At 41.2% G+C, this 18,822-nt stretch overlaps 1 protein-coding gene and 1 long non-coding RNA gene across 5 annotated transcripts in view; both read left to right on the top strand.

Annotated features, from left to right (window-relative positions):
• The window catches only part of NEDD4 (NEDD4 E3 ubiquitin protein ligase), a 58,383-nt gene extending 50,607 nt beyond the window's left edge, over nucleotides 1-7,776 (top strand). For both annotated transcript variants that reach the window (XM_057398091.1, XM_057398061.1), the window contains 7 exons: nucleotides 873-946; nucleotides 1,094-1,154; nucleotides 1,719-1,778; nucleotides 1,879-1,986; nucleotides 2,608-2,704; nucleotides 5,857-5,929; nucleotides 6,007-7,776. In XM_057398091.1, coding sequence (XP_057254074.1) covers nucleotides 873-946; nucleotides 1,094-1,154; nucleotides 1,719-1,778; nucleotides 1,879-1,986; nucleotides 2,608-2,704; nucleotides 5,857-5,929; nucleotides 6,007-6,109 — 576 coding nt within the window. In that variant the 3' untranslated portion in view covers nucleotides 6,110-7,776. The remainder of the gene's footprint in view (nucleotides 1-872; nucleotides 947-1,093; nucleotides 1,155-1,718; nucleotides 1,779-1,878; nucleotides 1,987-2,607; nucleotides 2,705-5,856; nucleotides 5,930-6,006) is intronic.
• Nucleotides 7,777-9,114: 1,338 nt separating this feature from the next.
• LOC130593135 (uncharacterized) lies at nucleotides 9,115-14,760 on the top strand. 3 transcript variants are annotated; one of them, XR_008970755.1, is made up of 3 exons: nucleotides 9,115-9,254; nucleotides 10,625-12,415; nucleotides 12,513-14,760. It is a non-coding gene; the product is annotated as an uncharacterized LOC130593135 (long non-coding RNA). The 3 variants fall into 3 exon arrangements; XR_008970754.1 differs by having other exon boundaries at nucleotides 9,115-9,401; XR_008970756.1 differs by lacking the exon at nucleotides 9,115-9,254 and having other exon boundaries at nucleotides 9,902-10,948; nucleotides 12,129-12,415.
• The last annotated feature ends 4,062 nt before the right edge of the window (nucleotides 14,761-18,822 follow it).

The raw sequence follows: 18,822 nt of genomic DNA, 5'->3' as shown, positions 1-18,822 counted from the left end.
AACTCATGGGATTCTTTTCTTAAATAGTACTTGAATTGTAGCTGTTGCTGTGAGTGCAACTGAGATTAAGTTATCCATAGTCCCATTACTTGATCTGGAGTAGAGGTTGGGTTTATGTGATTGGCTGGAAAGGATGAGCTCTTTCGGAAATGGTTGGAATCATAATTTTCATTGGGAGATAATATAGGGTTTGTTTTTTTTTTTCTCTAAGAGGCACTAGAGAGCTATGGAATAAACAAATCTGTTGTTAAGTAGAAAGCTGTCCAAGATGAGTCATGTAGAAACATCACAGGTCTTGAATACAAATTCCAAATTAGAGGTGCCAAGTAGATCTAAGTAGGATAATAGCCTTTGTGGTCTTCTGTAACTAAAGTGATCCTAAGTAAGAACGTGAAAATGTACATCTGTAATGAACTGAAAATCAGGTATCTGTCTATTGAGGTTCTAGTAGTACAAATTTCTGTGTAACAGGTATGCATAGTCATTCACCTATTTACTGAGACCATTGCTGAAATTGTTCTGTAAGGGTTTTTCCTTGAAATGCCTTAAAAAAGGCTGGGTCATTGCATATGCAGTTAGCGAAGCCTGCATTACTGAGAACATGTATGCATGGTGATAACAGGTGATCTGTTGTGACACGTCAGAAAGAATTGAGGTTGCCCCCTTGGAGTGTGATATCCCTCAATAATAAATGTATTTTTTAAAGCAGTCAACCAAATTCTGTTTATTTTTGTGACCTTGAAACTGGTTCTATTTCTCATGGTTTTCAAATTCTGCAGTCTTCAGGAGTTAACTAAATCACCTAATATTAGCACTTGAATTGTCTTACGTATTTATCTCATTTTAAGGCCTATTCTGTATATTGCATTTAGACTCATCAACATGAACTGAAAAGTGGTGGGTCAGAAATAGTTGTCACCAACAAGAACAAGAGAGACTACATTCAGTAAGTAGTGGTCACTATGTGCAATGTATCTCACTGAATTGCCCCTCTAGTAACAGGGGCTGTCTTAGTTGTAATAACAAAGAAGGTTGTTGCTTTGTATATAAATTGCTTTTATTTTAAATGTGGGTTATTGTTTTGTTTTTACAGTCTTGTAATTCAGTGGAGATTTGTGAGCAGAGTACAGAAACAAATGTCAGCCTTTAAAGAGGTATAGTTTTAATTACAAAATAAATTCTAAGAATTTGTTCTGTTTAATTTTAAGGCAAACTTTTTTGGACATCCTGAAGACCCACAGATAATGTTGCTAAAAGTAGAACAAAAGTCAGTAATACTGTTTGTAGTCAGCTTTGAATTATTTCACACTTGAAAATCTTTTTGGTGCATTTTTATTGAGGTGTTTAATTCATATTGAAAAATTTGCTTATTTCTCAATCCTGGCTAACACCTTTAGCTGTAGTGCAAACTGTGTAATGAATTCTGCAGAGAAGAAAATTAATTCTGTTAGTTTGGTTTAAACTATCTGCTTGATCCTTACTTGCTTACATGATATTACATATATGTTATTCAGACTTACATGGTATTCACAATAAAGATGTGAGATAAATCAGAATTAAAGTAGCATGACCCAACTAGAGACTGCTGGTGTCCAAAATCTGTGTTTGCTGTATTGCTTTGGCTGTGTTTACTAAAGCATCTAAAGATCATTTTAACTGAACAAAAAATGCTTAAATAATGTTGACTTGATTTTTAAGAACTTCCCTCATCTCTTTAGGGCTTTTTTGAACTAATACCACAGGATCTGATTAAAATCTTTGATGAAAATGAGCTAGAGGTAAGTGTATCACAGAAAAGAAAACAAATTATGTTCAAACTTAATGTTACTGACTTCAACTTTGGTGGTGTTTGTTTTTGTTTTTTATCTATCTGTGTAGTTATTAATGTGTGGACTGGGAGATGTGGATGTGGCTGATTGGAAACTACATACAAAATACAAAAATGGCTACAACATAAACCATCAAGTAATACAATGGTTCTGGAAGGTATCATGAAGTTCTTATTTTCTTTTATTTTTATTAACTTAAAACCTGATCAAAAGCTGCTGCCTTTCAACTATTGTAGTTTATTGTGTGATTCATGAATAGGTAGGTAAATATTTGACCATTAAAACTCCTGAGAAAGTAAGGAAACTAGAGATGAGATGCATGCTAAGAATGTAAATACACTACTGATGCTTACTTTAAAAAAAAAAAAAATAAAAGAAATAATCCATGTCTGATGGGGGTTAAAAATATTTCTGTGTAGGTCTTTCTGGCATGGTTACGCTGAAGAGGTGTTAAACTCTTCTGTTTAATAAATTACCGGAATTTGGCTGCTAGTTCATAACATCAGGGAACTTCAAAGCAAGTAGGGGCCAAATCTTCAAGGGAAGTATTTTAACAGCCTGCTAAGCTAGTAACTGTACTCTTGTTACAGTGCCATTAAAAAATTGTTGACTTCATAGCTTTTAGTAATAGGCAGAGAGGTGATCTATGTGTGTCACTAAAAAAATGCGTCTATATAAAGGATAATGATTTAGAAATAGAACCTGTGTTGCGTAACTCTGCTAGCTTTAAAGCTTAATTTAAAAATAAATCTTTAATTCTAACTGTTATCATACATAGGCAGTCTTAATGATGGACTCTGAAAAGAGAATAAGATTACTTCAGTTTGTTACTGGCACATCACGCGTACCTATGAATGGGTTTGCTGAACTGTATGGTGAGTACTTTAGATTATGTTCACAATTAAGTAACAGAGAACCTGATATTGATGTTGTCATGATGTTTGATTTCAAAGACAGGCACATTATTTTTCAAATTTTGCTTTAAAAATGGCTTATATACTGACAGAAGAAGCAAAGTTGGAGTGACCGAGATCACACATTTCCCATGTTCTGTAAATAGTAATGGTTTTGAAAGGTTTTAAATGCATAGGACTCAAAGGAATGTGGATTCTTAAAGTCATAAAGAGGTGCAAAAATCTTTATTAAACATGTGATTGAAGTTGAAGAAAATTCTCAGTTATCTAGGTTCAGATTACAAAGACATGCTGGCATCAATAGTTAACTTGAGATTCTCCTGAGTTCCTCAACTACTTCTATCTGCTCACAAGCTACAGTTGTACAAATACAGTTGTCTGTAAGGATAGACTGTAGAGAGTACCACTGAAGTAACAGAAGTTAAATGTAATGCCAAAAGAAAAGTAGTGAAACAACAATGCAGAGTCTGAAACAAGCACATGACAGTGAGGAGCAGACTTCAATACCAAAGTCAGAAAACCCACTGTGGAAAGACCGCAGGCAAGCAGATGTAACAGCCCACAAAGGGTAGGGGTGTTTTGCTTATGGGAAGTCTTTTCAGCTGCCATCAACTATTATGTTTTCTGCTAGACTGCTTTATGAAGCCTAAAAGTGCTTGAGATCCTATGCAAATAGCTGAATAGCCTAACTTGCATATTTGAATAAACATTTCCTTCTGTGTAAACAAGACAGTAATTTGTCTGTAAACTACTAGAACTGTGAACAACTACCACCCACCATGTATCCCCATTTCTCCTTCTCTGTTTTCATCATAAATACTCAGTTTGTTTTCCATTCTGTTGGTGAGTTGAGAGTTGCAATGGAAAGGACAGTGCCCTTGGCAGACTTGAGCCATGTGTCTGCTGTTGCACCTGAACCTTGGTACTGTTGGTGTTACAGCACATGGCTCATCGCAGTGGAACCCAATGGGAATTCTGCTGCCTCTTTTTGTTTATTTGTCTAAAAACACTTCCAGAGATATAACTAAGGAATGACACAGGGGAAAAACTGTTGAAGCTCTTAGCTCCTGTCTGCCCAGGGATTAGCATATCCTTCTAGTGAAATCCCAGTTCCTGTAGTTGTGCTCACTCGTTAATGACAAATTCAGTTAGCTGTTGTCTTGCACAGTGCTTTGTTTCTTTGTCTTACAGTTACTTTCGCTTTGTGTGGCCAGCATGCCACCCTGACTAAACCCCAGTAATGATCACAATCAATCACATTTCCAGTACCTGCTTGTATTTGAGGAACTGTAGTTGGTTCTTCAGTGCTTCGTGTTCGTACGTGGCTTTTTGCTGCAGCCAGGCTGCGCCTGCGGTTGTTCCCTCTCCACCTTCGGGCTGCGGCCCTAGAGCTGACTTTCTAGCCGGATAGCCCCCTCTTGTGGCGCAGAGAAGCATTTCTGCTCATAAAAGGAATGCTGCTGATCCAGAAGCAAATCCGCCGAAGTTTTGAGGACTAGGACACTGAACAGATGTGGCTTTCTTATTTCTTGTCTTCCTCCCAGTCTGCTTTGTCAGCCTCTAGTTAATTAGTTGGATAGCTAAAATGCAGAGTTATTACCTATTGCTAGGTAATAAAAGTGAGGTTTATCTTCTTGTCACATGGTAGGATGAACCGTCAGTCATAGAACTGCTTCTCTGCTTCATCCTTATCTCAGGCATTCTCACTAGTTACCTTTTCTGACCAGCCTTCTCTGTTGAAAAAGCATGTAACCCAAAAAAGAAAGTAAAGAAGAGGAGCTGGAAGTGTTCCCACAACTGCTGACATATCTAGTTCATTCACTAGACTTGTATGAAGTATAGTTTCTGTGCATTGATTGGTATTTCCTACCTTTTCATGTATGTTAGTAGTTGGGGAAGGGTTTTCTCCTCCTCTTGTTTTATTTTCATGTTTGGGATGCCTTGTCTTGGGGCTTTTATTGTTTGGTGGTTTTTTTTTTGCTTTATATAAGTTGGCTAGCATCTTCCAAATCCACTTCTAAAATGTGCATTATTACATGTTCTAATTTAATTATGAATACATTTACATTTTTTTCCATGTCTTCATAGAACAAATGAAATCTTATTGACAATTATAACTTGTGTAGTTGGAAAAAAACTCTAACATCCAACCAAACAAATTTTGGAGGAGTCATAAAAAACAGGGAAAGTGTTTGCTTGCACTGTAAAATCACATTAATTTCATAGGTCTAAAAGTACTCTACATACCATTTATACCTCAGCTGCATTCATAGATCAGCTTGTTCTCATTACTGCTGCTCATCTCAGTCTGAAACATGTTTTACATCTTCCATTTCAGAAGTAAAAGGCTACTCATACTTGGGTAGCCATCTACCTTGGAGTACAGTTCTCTTAACTGTATTGATGGTCTCCTTGTAGAAATGTCAGAAAACATCTACCCTCAGGGATCATCTCCTGTTCTCTGACAAGATAGTGGTTTATTTGTCTTTTGGGTTTGTTTTTTTTTTTAGTTAAGCTGCACAGTCTCCTCCAGACATAGATAAATGCTTTCAGCATTTCCTATTTCAGGAAATAGTTACAAAATGCCCTTGGCATCCACTTGGTGAGAGCTAAGAGGTTCAAGAAACTTTCAGATACGCCATTCTGTAAGAGTTGTGGAAGGCATGGGCATAGGTGGGGCTGCACATGCTAGCCAAGAAACTTCTCTCAGGTGCATGAGTACATCCTGAAGTACACGTGTGGTCGCTGTGTTTCAAAAAGTTCTTAGTTACTCTACTCTGTTGTTGTGAAGGTGGGCATTGAATACTTTCTGCCAGGTTCTGTAACTTGGCACACTGTGATTTAACATGTCTAAATTTTCACTTGCAAAATGTATACATTATAAAACTGTCTTCTGTGCAAAATTTTCAATGCCAGCTACTATGCATATGCATCTAGGTCTTAAATGTCTGAGCTTAAAGGGTAGAAGTCTCTTGAAATTAAGATATAGCAAAAAATAATTCTGACTAACATCAGAATTGCATTACAGAAACCCCCAAACATTTCATAACTTGCATTTCTGATTAGAAAAGAATCTCATAATGGGGTGAAAAATGATGTCTTCTTTTCTGCAGGTTCAAATGGACCACAGTTGTTTACAGTTGAACAGTGGGGCACCCCTGAAAAACTGCCAAGAGCTCATACCTGGTGAGTATTTAATTTAGGTAGATTACGACCTTTTGTAAGAGTGATGAAATACTTAAGAGTTTTCATCTGTTTTTCAGCTTTAATCGCTTGGATTTGCCTCCATATGACTCGTTTGAAGATTTACGGGATAAACTTCTTCTGGCGATTGAAAATACTCAGGGTTTTGATGGGGTTGATTAAGACACAGACATAAATTGTATTGGTCCAGTGCTGCAATTTAATTTTAAGGGTTTACAGACAAATTTGAGTTCTCCAGGGACTACCATTGTATTTAGTCACATGGCTATTGAATCTTCATAGTATTACTTGTAAGTATGCAAAATTCACTAACTTTTGAAAATGTATTTTGCCATTTCCACGGTTTTGTGTACCTTGCTAATGACTACAGTATACGCGTTGGATGGGCCAGTGCCAAGTAAGTCAACACCTAAAATGTTTTTAAGCAGTTGCCTCTTCTACAGTATTTGACAGACTGTCCGGCAGTAAACTACTGAAGTAAAACTGTGAAGAAGTCTTTGCGGAGGGTGTAAATTTGTATTGCTGCTTTAAGAGGAACAACTGAAATTGTTAAACTGTTTTAAAAACCAAACCAACAAAAAACCAAAACCAACAAACTTCATGTAATGCAATATCATAATCTGTGCTGCTTCAAGCTGTTTGCTACCCATCTGTCCAAAGCCTATTAGTAAAAGGAAAGCATTTGTTTGCATTATCAGCCATCAGTTTGCAGAGCATTGACTTGCTGACACATTGTATTTGTTAGAGTTCTATTTCTAACTTGCTTTTGTTAAAACAGTGTAACAAATCCAGGATTTTTATATGAAACAGACAAGCAGCATAATTGTGTTGTAATGAGTGATCATATACTATATTTGAATTTGTATACTGTCATTGGTTTATTGTGTTCATCACTTTTGATAAATTTGTAGTTCAGTGATGGATAATATTTTCAATTCAGCCTTTTGCAACAAAGTAATCTTAAAGTGAAATTTGTATGGATATCACTCAGTATTAGTTAGTGATAGAGGCCTTTATTATCCATTCTTGCAGTATTGCACTACATAACAATAAAGAACATGTTTACAGGGGTTTCTGGGCCAAATTCAGCAGTCTGATGTGTGCACGCTTCTCTGAACTGCATGGAGGTTATGCACATGTGATCAGGTGCAGAATTTGGTTCTGTAATATGTTTACAGGTTGTGCTAGTTTCTACAGCTGCATTTTTATATTTTTTTTCCTCCACTGTTAGTCTAGAAACCAAATTTGGTAATACCGTATAACCAAAGTCATAGCCAACAATGTGCAATTGATTGTAGATCAACTTGTCATAGAAATACTAGGTTGATTTCTTTTGTAAATGTGGATGTTTTTTGTATTAACACTTTTTTTGAGCAAGTGCTGGGTAAAATGATTAGCAAAATTGGTTCTAAAAGAAAAAACAGATTTATATACCTGGCTTGCTCTGATTTTAACATTTTATTACCAATATGATCTGTAGAAATGACAGCACCTAGCTTTGGCCAGGAAATCTGTTTAGTCTTTATAAATATGCAAGAAGGAAGTGTAGCACATCTCTCTATACAGATATGTAAATTATGTAACAAATGTAATGGGTCTTAAGGGATATTTAAAATCCCACTTTGTTTTATTCTTTGTCTAGGTTATTAGGGCTGAGAATATGACATGTAAATAAAGGTAACTTATACAAATTTCCCAAATCTATATCCGGTTTTGTAAAACGTGAATGAAATATCAGTAAATCTGTATAGATTTGAATGTAGCAGGTTTTATTGCTTAAAGTATGGAAAAGGATCCTGAGAGCAGTAAATAAAAGTTTATTCTAGTAAGTTGTGTTTCAGTTCTTTGAACTGCAGATCGGCAGTCTTGAAATAGCAAGACTTGTTTAGTGCTCCTCGGTAGACCTGCACCAGCACCAGATGGGCCTGAACTAAGAGTTCACACCAAGAAGTGGTGGGTGACAGAGTGCAGATGCTCCCCCCTGTGGGCTTTAAACTAAGTTTGTTGAGGAATGGTGATAACAGCTGGCGGTTAAGTTAGCGAGGAGAGGTCAATTATGCGAAGTACTGAGGCAGGGTGAGGGGAGCGAGGCAGCCCTGATGGAGGATGCCGCAGCCTCAAGGGGGCCCACCTCTTGTGCCTGCTCACACTCCGAGGCAGCCAGGGAAAGACCAGGAGGAGCAAGGGATATGGCTGGAGCCACTGTGCTGCAGCGAGGTCTGTGGAAGGGGTGACAGGCTGGTACGGAGCTTTGTGGGTCTGGGTCAGGGCAGGACTTGTCCTAGGCCACCTGTTTGTCATGAGGGGGTGGCAGAGTGGGCTTTGAAGCACCTCAAGAAAGTCAACATCGCGAACCCTTGCTCTTACGTCAGACTAAACTCCCTCACGTCTGCGGGAAGGGAGATACAATCTGCAAGGCTTCTGGAGGGGGTTGTGAACAGCTAAACAGGGGCTCTGGTTTGGCCAGCAGGGAGGTGTTCTGTGTCCCTTTGGACTTGTTTTTTCTGCACATCATACCTCTGTACTGACTGAAGCATGTTCACTTAGATTGGGGGGGGTAGGGCAGCTCCCAGATGCTAATCTCTTGGTAATAGATTTTGTGCAGATCCAGTTAAAACGCTTAGATCTATGAAGAAACTGCCGTTTAAAGGGAGACTTGAGCACAGTGCTCGTTCTGCAGCAGGGCACCTCGGGCACCTCCAGCTGCTCGAGGCGGCGCCAGCATAGGCCGCCAGGTGGCGCCGCCGCCCGCGCCGGGCGCCGCGCGCGGTCCGGTAACGGCTGCAGCCTGCTGACAGAAACCGGGCCGCGGGGCGTGCGGCTGAGCACACGGTAAGCTTGGTACGAGCCGGGTTACATCAGCGGAGGATGGTGTAAAACCTCCGCGGAACTTCTCGGGGGCTTGGCTTCCATGTTTCGTGTTTCATGAGGACTGGTGGGGACGTTCATTTGTGTTATGGCCGTTAGATAGGGAGTGGTGTTTCTGATCCTAAATAACTACAGTGCTGTCAAAGAAGTGAGTCTGTTTAGCCTTATAAAGTATATGGAGTAACCTCAGCCAAGGCTTTCAGTTTAAATGTAGTTCAGAGGTCTCCTTAGACTGCTGTGGGTGAGGTTTTCTTAGATTTTCAGTCAATGTCAGTAATTCGGTTTGTATTGGCTTAAGGGGTTTTGGTCTGAAATTGCCTTTCTCTAAAATTTCTCCTTCACTCCAAAGGTTACCGTGGATGAGGAAGCGCTGTGCAGTCTGGTGTCACAGAAATGAGGCTATAGGTAGGAACAAGCAGCATTCATCAGTACCGTGGAGGTCTGCGGCACTGGATTTTCCTCTAAATGCAGTTCTCACCACTGGCAGATTCTCGGGTTGGGTGTTATTGGTGTCAAATCTGCCACTTCTCAAGAGGGTACAGGTGATGCTTCATTGTTCTCATCGCACCATGAGGCAGAGCTGTGGGTTAGTGGGAAAGCAAAACAATTTCTTGTAAGTGCCACTGGGGCTTCACTCATGCTGCTCACAGGACACATGACTTAAATTATTTTTAATTACTATTAATCAAGTCACATCTGTAGCATATTAAACAAATTATTTTTTACTAGAAACAGGGCTGTCTGCTGGCATCAAACCTAGGCAAAATATATGTATGTGAGCGTAAGCTACTTATTTTCCTTCTCTATCCTACTTTTCCTTTCTAACCTCATTGTTTCATAAAGAAACTTACTTTGCAAGCTACCTAGTGCTTTGGCATTTGATTTGTTCTCTAAATCCATAGCACAGTATGTTGTGGGGCTTGTGTTCTTCACACAGGATCATAGCAAATCATATTCTGCTTTTTTTTCAGGCAGTTTATTTTAGTATCTACCCTTTTTAATGAACAATTTCTTTAAGGAATCAGCGTGCAGTTCTTACAATGTGAACAGAGAGGAGCTCGCTTATTTATCTACAGGTAGGCCACCATCACCAATAAGAATCCCTATCTCTGGTGCCATAGAAATACCTCATGGAAATGTCTGTGTGTTAAAAAGGCAACCGCCACATAGCATCTTCTATTGTTATAAATGGGAATTAAGGATTTAACAGCTGCTGTATTGCTCTGCAGCATTATGAAATGAGTAGAAGATGCAAGCACAAGCCTTGATACTCCTATACTAAATCATTTTTCTTTGAAGTGGAGACTTAATTGCTTTTTCTATGTGGAACATATATCGTTAGCACACTAATCAGAATACAAGCAGCTCACAAAGGGGATAATGAGGGAGAACTTCCATGTAATGCTTGGTTTACATCCACGTGACTCTGTAGAAAAATGTTTTGTTTTCCTGAGCTGCCCTTAATTTGAGGTTTTTTGCTTAATGAGACTTCAAACAAATTCTGCATTATAGGTTTCAGGTTTTCATCCCAGAGAGAGGCTTGGGATTTTGGGGAGGGCAGGGAGGCAAAGCAGCTTGGAAAACCTGAACAGACATTAAGTAAGCGTGCCTCTTGAGGAAAGACAGATAAGGCAACCTTCCTAAATGCGACAGAAGTAAAACTTCCTGTTTAAATACACCATAGTCTAAAAGCATACGTCACAATTTGTTTTTCTTAAGCCTTTTGAGTTTAATTTAATAGAAAATGTTTTCATAATTGTCTGATAGCTTTTCTGATATTTTCTACAAGCTGAAATATTTCTCATGCAGGTTTTGTTTTGAGGGCTGGGAAGTATGACCTTTTGGAGGCTGGGAACACACGTGTCCTACTATGCACTGCTGCTTGAGAGTATGCAAAATGCTAAAGGTTTAAATCAAATTGCCCTGAGGACTGCTTACTGACCTTTTGAATGCAAAGCTGTCAAAACCTTCAGCTAGACATCAGCTAGAGAAGAACACTTAAGGCAGATCAATGCAAACAGAAAACAATGTGGTTCTGACTTTTGGTAATTCCTAGTTAGTAACAAACGTTACTGTGCTGCAAGAGCTGTTGGAAACAAACACGTACTGCTGAGGAGTTTCTGTGAGTAACATGTAATAGTTGCTTCTCAAAGAAAACCTTTTATAATCTACTTAAGAAATTAAAAGTTTTCATTAATTGCTAAATCCTGATAGAGTTATCTGAGCAAGATGCTTCATTGACTTCAAAGGGATTTTTGTCTACTTAAGGAATGCAGGGTCAGGCCCTTAACTAGTGATAACTTTCTTCAGTGGGTTGTCAGATATGACAAACTATGCCACTTTAATAGAAGTTACCCTGGCCTTGCCATGCTATCCCTTTATCCTGCAAATCTGCTTTCTTCCTTTGCCCAGAACTTCTGGGTGGCTGTTATATAAAATTTAGAAATTGCTCTCTGTAAGCTGCGGCTTCTGTGATTATATTTTCTTCACTTTGAATATACATTATATTCTAGCTATGATACATTATATAATAAATCCAGTTGATGAAAGTGTTGGATGTAGTTATAAGTTTGTCCCCCTTCCTTCTGTGAATTGCTGCCCAGCTGTTTGTTGTCCATCCTTAACAGACTTACTTGTAATTAGTTGCACTATTACTTGCTGTAATGCAGAGTTTTAAAGAAATGCCTTCCTTTCTATATAAGCTTACAGAAATGAACCAAAAATCAGGGGACTGGGAGGATTTGTTTGGTCTCAGTCTAATAATTAGAAGTGTGCAATAAGTATTAAGCAATCATGTATGTCCTGTGGTGAAGACCCACAGGAATAATTACTTTGCAGGTTAGTAAAAAATAATTCTCTGTGCTTTATCAGAGTGTTACAACTGCTCTCTCTTAGTGTAATGAAAAGTTAGTTCTTGATGCTTAAGAGGTGCTGCTGCATCCAAGGCAAAAATAATATAATTGAGCTCTATTAACATGTAGCAAAAAAGTACGCCGTTTTGCCACTAACTTAGCATAAAACTCCACCCTGCTACACACTTTTCCCCATAGTACTTAAGATGAACATTCTGGCATGCACATGGTATGTGTTGCCTAAGTGTCTTATTTGCCTAGTGCAAGTTCTGTCATCTGGCAGAACTTGGCCACTGTGACCTTCTAGAGGTATCTAAACATAAATGACAACAAAATGTTATTTAGTATTTAGCAAACATGATCTTGGGGTAATGATTAGGTACTGGACCGCAGCACAGCTGAAACCAAGTTATACTACCAGCAGCCCTAACTGGGGGTTGCTCTCCTAATGCACTATGCAGGCACATCTGTGTACGCCACATACTAAACCACACCAGGGACTTGATTCCAGTGAAAAAACACTTCTATTTCTCCTGCCAAGTTATTTGCATCCGCATCAGTTCTCTGATCTGATTCCTCGCTTGGTCACACAAGCGCTTATGCCAACCCAAAGTCAGCACCACAAGTTGCAAAGCATTGAGTTGCATCAAACAAATGGAGGATGCCTGTGGATGTGCTTCCAGCAGAGCCTCTGATCTCCTCCTGCCCTGCTGGGCCTGCTCAGGGGCCAGAGAGAAACTTGAGCCGGGTTAGTAACAGTGCAGGGGAAAGAGGAATTGGGGTGGGCTGCTCTGTCCTCTAAGCCACGCAGGGCACTGTGATCCAGCTGTGTCTCCTGCCTTCAGCTCCTGTCCAGCACTGGGCAGACAGCTCTTGCAGAGCCTCTTAAAATATGAGAAATCCCCATGGGCTCTCAAGTGACTCCTACAGCCCAGCTGAGATAAGACCCCAGCCACTGCAGCTGATGGAGGCAGTAATTTTGGCATCAAAAGAAATCACCCTTGTGCTGCCCAGCTTTTGGCTCCCCTTAATTCACCCCCCTTTGGCTTGCTTCTAGCACCGGGGTGTTGCCTTTAGCGGTTCAGCCCGAATTCTTGATGAAGCTGTTCTGGTGGAAGTCACAGCTTTGCGTGGCCCTTCAAACATCTTGGTACCCATCCCCAAAGCAGTGCTCTTTGCAGGGGCCTTTGCAGGACAGGGCTGTGTGCATGTGAGGGGGAGGAGGTGCTGGGAACATGCCTTGAAGGTTTCAAATCTGTTTATCTTCACACTCCTGAGAGGCAATCGCTCTCCCATGACAGGGTGGCGCACTGGAGGGAACTGCACTGGCAGTGAGGAGATAAACCTATGGGGCACAGGCTGCTTTGGCCAAGTGGCCTCTCCCTGACCAGCAATTCCTTATGTCTCTGTGAGATGAGACGAGCAGCAGGAAGGCTCCTTCAATCTTTCTTTTTAATAGTTCCTTGGGATAAATTGTAGATAAGAGGAGACCATATTGTTAACAAGCTGAGAATGCAAAGACAAAGGAAAAGGCTGCAATCTTTCACAGCAGAAGTTAATGGGTATATTCAGCAGTATGTCCAACTGCTGATTTGCCTTGGTTTTCGTTTATTTTATTTCCAGTAATTGTTTCCTGATTGCAAACATATAGAGGAAAAGAGGCAGAAATGATTTGCATATTTCCTCTTGTAACAGCAGAATGAAGGTAAATTACACAGGGATGAAAGGAGACCATATTTCATGCCTGTTGCTAAACAAATAGCTGCAGAACAGTGGGTTGTCATGATAAGCAAGAAAGACACTAACAAAAAGCTGCCTCTGGAAGGTTCGAGAGATTCCTTTGTAGGTTCTAATGCAGAAAGTGGTAACCTAGGAGATACCTTCTTTCTCTTCAGTTATTCTTGGTCTGATACTTATTGTATCAACCCAGTGTATTAACACTTTGATTTATGGAAGATAACATCAGGGTACCTTACTGCCGCATTTCCAGGGTTGTGTTTTGTTCTCTTACTGGGGAAAGGGTTGAGTGAGGGGACTGTACTGAGCAAATTAAAAAATATATACATTGCAAATGCAGTTTATGGGGCAGCTCTTCTCCACCTGCTGTCCATTCCTGCTCCTTGCTGTGATTTCCACATATGCATAAACCCTTAATGAAGTTATTCCATGTGTTTCAGCATGCAGATTCCAGCTGCGGCTGCCTGTCGTCTCTTTGGTCCCAAGCCAGCTGAGCACCATGGGCTTATCTCTCAGGATTGCTGAGCATCCCTGAGGTCAGAGAAAGAAAACTGCGCAGCACCTTATGTGAGAGCCCAAGGTGGCATGGCAGAGGCATGCAGGCTGCCCTGGCCTGGGGAACATTCATGGTGGTTTAGCTGATCTGAGTCAGGGCAGCTGCTGTCCCGTGCTGTTGCCATACATTCAGCTGCATGTTGCAACCCGTGGTCCTTCACCATTCATTGTGCACTAAGAGCCAGGTTAAGAAGGTAAACCATGAGAAATCAAGCTCTACTGAAAAAAAAAAGGAAGAGTTTTCTGGCAGGTTATGTGTCCAGAGGAACTCGGTGCAGGCAGAGGAGCATCAGCAGTGGCATGAGGGCTGAAGAGCATGGAGCTGCAGTAAACCTAAACTCCACACCATAAGAACTCTACACTCTGTGTAAGGGGAAGACTACACACTCAGGCATCAGGTATGCCCTCAGGAGTGTACTTTCTGTAGCCATAGCTGTGTGGTTTGTTAAATGTACCAAGAAGACCCAATTGCTTGCATTAAGTATTTTTAACACCTTCCAGCAGCAGTAAATGGGCATGGGAGAGCAAGGAAACATGCTTTGCCAGATCCCTGTGAGGTTACTCCTCCAAACTGCTTGCAGTTACCTCCAGCAGCAGGGGAGGATGTTGGGGTGTCTTCTTTCTCCTGGTGAAATTCATGGCAGGGTCCCTTTTCATTCTAGTGTGATGAGACTGCAGGGGTAGGGGTAAATGTCTGGAGGCTGCCTCTGGAGCACTGTGAAACAACCTGGCTGAGGCATATCCACTGATTTGGGTCAGTGGACCACTGTTGTAGAAGGTGGCTGGGGAAAAAAAAAAGCAACGAAAGTGTGGCAAATAATTGTAGTCCTTCCACTTTGGTGTTTGCTGCTTTATAACCAAATGAGATCTGTGTTAAAATCCCTTTGTCAAGGAGGTGTGCTTTTCCTGTACAGGAAGGCTCCCTGGAGAGAAAGTTCATTAGCATCCAAAGGGCTCAGCCCAAGGTGTGTATGCCCATCTGCTCATGGAAGGAGTGAATCTCCTTTGAGAATGCAACAAAGATGGTAACTGTACACAGGTTCAAAATGAAGCAAGAATCCACTTAAGTGACCAAATGTGCTGAAAGTAAACATTTGTATGATAGATCTTAATAGAGTTAGCTTAATATGTTGTAAATCTGTGAATACAGTTGTAACTGGGTCAGGAGTTTGGCATGAGAAACAAGAAAGTGTCTAAACATGCCTACAGTAACACCAGATCAAAAACACTCAGAGCAAGAACTGTAAAGGAAAGAAAAAAGGGGCTTCCCTGAGAAGAAGGGTTAATGACACCCTGCCGGGAATGCAGTTGTGGCAGGCCTTTAGCTGGGTTTTGAGGACTCCCCCGGCTGAAGGCAGAGCTGAGCCAGTGCAAATTGCTGTAATTCCCCTGCAGTTAATAGGGCTCTGGCAATTACAACTGCTCTCAGCCCGCCCTAAAAAGTGACCGCAGCTCCAATGCTGCCACAGCCATGCTAAACTGGTGATTGTACTCTCTTCTGTGCCTTGGGCGCCTGTAACTACAGCTTGCTTCATGCCAGCAGTGACCTGCCCGCAGACCTGGTGGATGAACTGGGACCTGGCACTGGTAGGGTTGAGCCTGGGGGGCTGGAAGGAGTGGGGGTCCAGGATGATGATTATATGTTGGTTTGAAAATAGATTTGGGCTCCAGGACTCTACTATTGCCTCTTAAAGGGTGCAGCTAATTGAGAATACTGTTGTGACTGCACATGTGCCAATGGGCACACTTAAACTGCTGTAAGCAGCTCTCTCCCCACCTCTCCTGTTTCCCACACATGGGTGCTTATCTTTACCCTTTTCTGTCCCATGACATTACAGTGTTAGAGCAGGAGCTGTGCAAAGCCACACTTGGGGAATGGATCATCTGGGCAAAGACACTTCCCCATCTCTGAGCTTTTCAGGTCAGGTGGGACACAGCATATGCAGGCACTCAGCTTAGGCAGGTTGTGGCCATGCCAAACACCATTAGTGCTGCTGTGACAGCTTTTCCCAGACCACAGGCATGAGAGTGCTAACATGATGCTATTCTTTTTCTCAGGTAGAGCTGAAATGCTTAGTGCAAAACTGACCAGAGACCAAACTGAACTATTTCTGATTTAAGCTGAAAGAAATTGAAATGGTCCAACACTAGAAAAACCTTACTCTAACCTGGAAAGAAAATTCATTCCCCATCGTGGGCTTGTGGCTGCAGAGATCTCATAAACAGAGTTCACTGTGGAAACTCCAATCAGCTTCTTTCCTTTTCCTGAGGCTGCTATATACCATCCCAAAGTCCTGCCTAATAGTTCCCTTTCTAGAAACGTTGGTAACACTTCAGAAAAAGTGTATAAGCACCATGGTCACGAAACTTCATTCATGTTTGGAGAATCCCTCTCTCTCCCTACTGGTTCATAATGGGGCCAAAATTCTGGATTGTATGGCCCCAGCTCAGTTTAGCAGCCCTGGAGGGGTTGACAGCTGCCCAGCACACATGCAGAAGAGCAGTGGAGCAAAGCCTTGAGCTAGATCTGTTCATGTCAGTCTGATATTCAAATCTTTCTTTTCAGGGCTTGCCAGATCTGAGGCTGAGGCTGAAATGCAGCATAAGGTAATCAGGTTATTTACAGACAGCAACCTGGACAGCATGCTGATATTCCAGCTGTTGGTAGCACTTCAGAAAGAGGTCTTACCACTGACTTGTGTTTAAAGACACTGAGGAGCTGACTGCTGAAGTTATTATTTCTTTGAAAGGTGTGTGCAGCTTGTTTGCAGACCCCCAAACCGAAGAGAAAGCATAGGAAAGGATTTATATGGATCTGTAAAGAACCACAAAACCAGCGGAAGTTTGCACAGCCAAAAATACAGATCAAGTCAAGCAAAAAAGTCTGTGTTGGTGACAGAAGAGAAATCGCTGCCCTGCAGCAAAGTAGGCATAGTTTTGTTTATGTTGGCTGGCAGTACTTTGTACTCATCCTGGACTGCCATTCTGGCTTTCTCAAGATAATGCTGCTGTGAGAAGGCCAGCCAAGTGATAATTGTGTTTATTGGCTCCATATTTACTAACATGGTGTGTTTGACAAAGTTATGGCTGGCAGTGCCTTTAAACTGCGGTTCAATGGGTTTATCAGTTTGCAGTGAAGTATGAATTTAGATATGTTATCTCAAGTCTGCACTATATCTAATCCAGTTAATTACTGGAAAATGTGTTAAAATGACTTCTGACAAATTAAAGAGAGAGAGCTTATGCTCATCTAGTTAGAGGATGACTGACTTAATTCTGATAAGAAATTTATTATTTGTTTTGTTCAGCAGATATGTGAAAATGGAAATACTGGTGTTTGCAGCTGCCTCAACACAGCCACACGAAGTGCTCCAGTGGGAAGCACTTTTCTTTGTCAAGCCATTGAAGACAAATATTGTATTTGATCTCATGAGTCAAACCCTCCTGCTGGCACAGCGTAGTCCAGGGAAACGGTAAAGCGGTTTCCCTGCCACAGGAGTGAGCACAGACAACACAACTAACAGCAATCAGCCCACAAGTAAGCCTACAGATTGTTTTTTCTCCATTGGCTTCTTTTGTCTCCTGGTCCATTAGGACGAACTCCTGCTTCAAAGAGGGCTGGTGAGCTGGGCAAGGAGGTGTCCATTGCTGGGCAGTACAGCACAGCCACCCACTCATGCCTGCGGGAAGCAGTGTGCTGCTGCACAGAGCATAGGTCTGCAGGGAAGTAACTTGTATCTAACAAAGGACAGTTTCAGCCTCTCCACCAACTGACCAAAGCACATGCTGTATGAATGTTACTGGGTAATGCATTCCCTGTCCCTGTGTTTGTCTTCTAGTTGTGCCGAGGTCATCTAGCAAATCTCAAATTCAGGTCACTCTGATCAACCACGATTTAGCAGGAGAGAGTCCACTACCAACATGAGCTGCAATTGAAAGTTGTGAGTTTGCCACAAGAAAGAATTCATGTTTAATCATTAATGCTCAAAAAGAATATAAACAAAATTGCTTGTGATACCTTTTTTCATAATTCACACTTTTATGACTGGATAAATTAAAACACTTAGGAAATTTTAAAAATACTGAGTCAAGTGGATCCTGATAATGTATTTGCTCCTATTTGGACACCAAAGCCGTACATGTGCTTTGCAAAATGACTGTGAAACTGCCTGGATGCCTTTTGGGTAACTGATCTGTATGCAGAACAAATCTTTCCTAATTACCTTTCCTGAAAACTAGTGGTAAGATCAGAGCAAGCTGAATGCTTCTGCTTATGTATTTTTGACAAGTGAGAAAGGTGATATAGGTCAAACTATGGCTTGTGTCATGTTTAGATATCTCTGATTTTCTTCTGCAGGCTTTCAGGAGTCACTGACTGAGGCTGCATCCAGTCCCAGTGATGATGCGGCAGAAGGGACCAAGTTTGGCTGCCGGGTCCTGGCTCTGTGAGCTTTGCACTGCTGGCAGGAACAAAAAGCACTGAAAACTTGCCTGTCACTGAAGTCAGCAGCTCTCACAATGAAAGCAAACAAGGGGCAAATATGCTGAGTAAGAAGATGCCTTCCTACATGGTAACTTTAGAAACTAGACCTCTGAATAGACAAAAAAGTAGCTTAGAAATCGCTGGCTGCAAGCATGGAGTAAATTTACTGGTGGAGCTGTGAACTTCAGTGATAGTGGCAGCATTTGATTTGATATTTCACTTCCAAATCGTCCATAGGGTGTTGATAGCATAATTCTCAAGCCATCTGTTTGCAGTTTAGGTTGCATTTCAGCAAGCTACATTTTGGACTTGAGGCAAATGTAAACTTGGCTGTTTTCTGGTGGAGGGTGGCTCATCCTCAGCAGCAGAGCACTGCCTCA

Source organism: Pezoporus wallicus, unplaced genomic scaffold, assembly GCF_028554395.1.
Source record: "Pezoporus wallicus isolate ANWC-B61680 ecotype Strahan unplaced genomic scaffold, APGP_CSIRO_Pwel_v1 contig_3952, whole genome shotgun sequence".
NCBI classification, from domain to species: domain Eukaryota; kingdom Metazoa; phylum Chordata; class Aves; order Psittaciformes; family Psittacidae; genus Pezoporus; species Pezoporus wallicus.
Note: the sequence above shows the minus strand (reverse complement) of the source record. Positions and strands in the feature narration are given on the sequence as shown.